The 5053-nt window shown below is 43.2% G+C and overlaps 1 protein-coding gene across 1 annotated transcript; it reads left to right on the top strand.

Annotated features, from left to right (window-relative positions):
* Positions 1-1276: 1276 nt before the first annotated feature.
* Positions 1277-2910, top strand: LOC121999961 (scopoletin glucosyltransferase-like). Its single transcript, XM_042554557.1, has one exon. The coding sequence runs from the start codon at positions 1300-1302 to the stop codon at positions 2791-2793; it is 1494 nt and encodes a 497-aa protein (XP_042410491.1). The 5' UTR covers positions 1277-1299; the 3' UTR covers positions 2794-2910.
* Positions 2911-5053: the final 2143 nt, after the last annotated feature.

Raw genomic sequence — 5053 nt, 5'->3', positions numbered from 1 at the left:
AAAAAAAAAACTTATCTATAAATTCATCAAAGTTAGAATTCAATTATTAGATATCTGTAAAATTTACAAACGCTTTAATGACGCCATTATCACAACTCTTATTAATCCAATTTTATATAATCAATTTTAACCCTAAAATATTAATCCACCCTGGCAGTAGCACGGTAAGATATTTCCGTGACAAAAATATCATGCAATTTTATGTAATTAATGTATTAAAAATTAAATTAGATCGTGAATATAATTTATATTTTCATGTATCAAATATGAATTTGATCAAAATTAAAATAATGTAGATTTATGTATAATAGATTGTATTTAAAATTATAATAGATCAAAATAAGTAGGGTGGTAAATGAGTCAAGCTGAGTTCAACTTTGAAGTGTTCAAATTTATTTGATAAGGTAATCGAACCAAGCCAAGCCGAGTTTAAAATGAATAAAGGTTTTGAAATAATTGTTCAACCTTAATTTATTTTTTATAAGATTGAGCTTGTTTGAACTTAGCTCGTTTAGATATTATTGAGCTCTCAATTCAAGTTGGTTTGAGCTTGGTTCAATCTTGATTTGAGCTTGATTCGAGCTTGGTTCCTTTAGATGTTATCGAACTCTCAATTCAAACTTATTTAATTTGATTGTTTGAAATTTTTAGTTGTTTGATTGATTATTGAGCTTGCTAATTCAAACTTATTTATTTTATTTATTATTTATTTAGTATATTGAAAAGAGTTTTATTAATAAATATAGTTCGTAAACATTGTTTATGAACATTATTCATAAATATTGTTCACGAACGTTAACGAACTGGACACATATGTGTTCAAGTTTATTTATTTAGTTTAAGGAGTTGTTTAAAATTATTTGTTTAATTAATCTTGTGCATATTAAACAAACATAAATAAACTCTTACTAAATCGACCACTAAACTTGTTCACGAAATCTCATCGATGTGCTAATTAATTATTACTACTTCATTAATTAATTAAAAGCTTTAACTATATATTTCAGTATTATGGAATCGTCGATGCCCACCCACACCGCATTAATGATGCAGTAGTTAGATTTAAGAGGTTGATTAGGTATTTAAGGGTCAAATTTTAATTGTGATAGACACTATTGGGATAATAATTTTAAGAATGTTAATTGTTTAGATGAATCTTTTATGAATATTTTTTGATTTTATCATGTGCTGATGAAAATTTGTGATATACAGTATGCATGAATCTTTATGAAAAGTGTATATAACGATGAATCCAGTATTCATTGCTTCTGATTCTAACTCGATAGCTCGCGACAAGTGATGGGCCACCACGTCGCCGACGCCGATCCCCTGCCGCTCCGCATCTTCTTCATCCCTTTTTTCGCCACCGGCCACCTCATCCCCTTGGTCGACGTTGCCCGTCTCTTTGCAGCCCGCGGAGTTGATTCCACCATCCTCGTCACGCCGACAAACGCGGCTCTCATCCGCGTTACGGTCGACGCCGCTGCCGCCGGCGGACTTCCTCTCCGCACCCTCATCTATCCCTTTCCGTCCGCCGATTCCGGCCTACCCCCAGGCATCGAGAACATCAGCGACCTGCCGCCTGAGGAGTCGTACAAGATCGACTTGGCCGCCCCCTTCACGCGCCCAGCCCACGAACAGCTCCTCCGCCTCCACCGCCCGGATGCAGTTGTCTCCGACGTCCACTTCCCGTGGACCGCCCTCGTCGCCCGCGACCTCTGCGTACCCCGCTTTATCTTCACTGCTGTGGGGCTTTTCCCCGTCTCCGTCGTGACTTCCGTAAGGCAGCACCGGCCCCACGCCGGCGTCGCCCGAGACGACGAGCCTGTCCTCGTTCCAGACCTCCCTCATCCAGTGTTCCTTACGCGTTCCGAGCTCCCAGAATTCCTCCGCCGAGATGTTCCCCTGCGTCGGTTCCGGGACGAGTACATGGAGGCGGAGACTGCAAGTGCGGGCGTCATCGTCAACAGCTTCGCCGAGATGGAGGCTTCCTACAGCGAGTACTACCTGCGAGCCCGCGGACTTAGAAGCTGGTTCGTGGGACCAGTGTCCCTGGCGATCTCCAACGCCGGATTACGCGGTGGCGGCGACGCTGCTGCCTCCGCGAACAGAACACGGTGCCTCTCGTGGCTGAGCGTGCAGGCGCCGAGGTCCGTCGTGTACGCTTGCTTCGGGAGCTGGTGCCGGTTCACGAACGAACAGCTGAGGGAGATGGCGCAGGGGCTGGAGGCGTCCGGCCGCCCGTTCCTGTGGGTGGTGCGCGAGGAGGACGGCCAGGAGTGGATGCCGCAGGGGTTTGAGCAGCGGGTGGAGGGGCGTGGATTGGTGCTGCCAGGGTGGGCCCCTCAAGTGGACGTTCTGAACCATGAGGCGACCGGTGCGTTCTTGACTCACTGTGGGTGGAACTCCTTGCTGGAGGGCATCGCCGCGGGGATGCCTATGGTGACTTGGCCGCTGTCGACGGAGCAGTTCATAAACGAGAAGCTGGTGGTGGCGGTTCTGCAGGTGGGCGTGCGGGCGTCGGAGCGGTGTCGGAGCACGGTGGACGACGAGCCGCATGTGGTGAGGGCGGAGGAGCTGGCGAGGGCAGTGGGGAAGATAATGGACGGAGGGGAAGAGGCGGAGGGGATACGGAGGCGGGCAAGGGAGCTCGGGGAGAAGGCGGGACAGGCGGTGAGGGAGGACGGATCTTCAGTCAAGGGGCTGAGTGATCTGATCGCGGAGATCCGAGACTGGCAAAGCAAGAAGAAGGACGTCGCTGCCGATGTGGTAGGTTCTTATCATCAGCCTTAACTCCAACCACGAACGTAATTACCTCCGAATAAAATTACAAATAAGTTTCAGTTTCAAGAGGCGTGAAAATATGCAAAATGTACGATACTGTACCACCTAAGGAACAATATCATCTGTTTTTTTTCCCTCCAATAAAAAATAAATTTTATCTTTTATTTAATAGTTTATCATAAATTTTTAAATTAAGTGATCAAAATGTCATCTCTCAAATTTATCATAAAATTTTAAATTTAAGTGATCAGTGATATGTTACAAATTAAATTATTTGGCTTAATCTTAAAAATATAAGCTTAAAATGGTCCCCGTTTAAATCATGCATCTTCAGACATATTTGAGAAATACAATTTTGCTTGCAATGTACAAGTGTTGTTATATAGATTTAAACACTTGTGGAACAGGTGATTTTTCATTAAACGGCAAGAGTCTACGGGAGAACGAGCGATCAATTTTCGACGAGGATCGAGCGAGATGTGAATGGGTATATCTAACGAATGGATTTAACAAACAATCGTGAAAACAATTATGATCCTATCTGGAAACATGAGTAATTGGTCAGAAAGTAGGAATATTGATGGAAAGGATCTAGAGTTACAAGTCACGGACTTAAACACATCGTCAAGAGAATAAATAGGAATATTAGAGCAAGAGTCAGGGAGGAGATCCCTGACATAGATACACCGACACTAGAACCATAGCTTCGGTGAAAAAATGGAGAAAAGATGAGCAGTACAACAATAGTGTAGATGCGTATCCAGTATGTGCGCTTACCTGGCCAACAGAGAGGACTCTTCTTTTTATACCATCTCTCATAACGTCCGCAATAATGAGACATCAGAGAATGTCTGGTGATACAGTGCATAAAGGTGGGGTTCGATAAAACTAGGCAGTCAGAAGTCAAAAGAACGCGACAGTCAGAAGTTAAGGGGACGTGACAGTCAGAAGTCAAGGGGATGTGACAGTCAAAAGTCAAAGAGACATGACAGTCAGCAGTTAGTGGAAAAAAAGTTAGACCGTTTGACGTCATCAGCCATATAATTTCCGGTCAAGTACTGATAAATTAGGATCCCAAATCAGAGACATGAGATGCAGCCTGGATTAAGGCCTGACCTTCCCTAGTTGGTCTGGTTTCCTCAACCTAATCTGCATAGACAGGCCTGGTACTTTCAGTAAAACAACTGCCGGTCAACCCTTTAATACTCCAAGCGTGAAAGATGGGACCCTCGTCGCAACTCGTCTTCCTCATCAAGACTCAGGTCAGGCGCCACACCCTAACGGTCAGCCCGAACGACTTGTAGCTAAACCTAGGCGGGATAGAAGGCACTAGGCGACAATAAGGTCAGAGAATCGTAACCGTCTGTCAAGAAATAACTGTCATATGGAGGGAATATTTCAATGGTCTGTTGTCATCTGTGAATAGAATCTTCTCTTAATCCATAAGAGGGTGCCACGTGTCCTCCATCACTCGACAGACCCTGACACCCGACATTCTCTTACATCGGTCAGGCTACAGAGGTACGCATGGTCATATAAAAATGGAGGTCCTCTCCCTTGAGCAGGTACGCGCACATTCGCACTTGTCTTTTACAGTTCTTTTTCCTTCGTACACTGTTCTTCTGGGGAAAAAGTACTTTGTAACGACCATCCTTCTTACTACTACTATTCTCTAAGGATGACCGTTACTTAACTACTAACTCTACTTAACCGGTGTGATTAAAAACCACATGGAAATCCTACCGAAAAATTTCGACGGAGTCTCCCCTGTACCGGTGACCTTAAACTGATATACAAACACTATATACACAGCCACAGGCAGCTGGAACATTTATCAATCAACCACGCAGTATAATGAATCCAAAATAAAGAAAATAACACAAGAAATCATCACACAAGATTACAATTCTTCTACTACGTCCTAATCATAGCAAAATAACAGATACTATCTCAAATACTCCTAACATAGCAAAAGACAATAAAAACTAAACTACAACTTCTTTCCTAGTCCCAAGGCTTCCATAGTCCTGGCATCACACATCCTTCGAACACCTCCTTGTCGCCTTCCTTCTATATCTTTTCCTTTCCTGTATCTGCAGTAAGAGGAAGTGTAGTCTATAAGCAAAATTTGCTTAGTAAGCGCTATCTAACTCACAAAATCTCGATATGCATGTATATAAATAAAAACATGCTAAAACTGAATGCTAACATGTAAAGCTACTCATGCTCATACATAGCAAAGGAATCATACTAACTGAAATACTAAACA

Source organism: Zingiber officinale, chromosome 7A, assembly GCF_018446385.1.
Source record: "Zingiber officinale cultivar Zhangliang chromosome 7A, Zo_v1.1, whole genome shotgun sequence".
NCBI lineage: Eukaryota > Viridiplantae > Streptophyta > Magnoliopsida > Zingiberales > Zingiberaceae > Zingiber > Zingiber officinale.
This window is presented reverse-complemented; position numbering and strand designations above follow the sequence as displayed.

What these genes read in the sequence shown, in the direction of transcription:
- LOC121999961 (XM_042554557.1), top strand. Translation starts at nt 1,300, where the DNA reads ATGGGCCACCACGTCGCCGACGCCGATCCCCTGCCGCTCCGCATCTTC.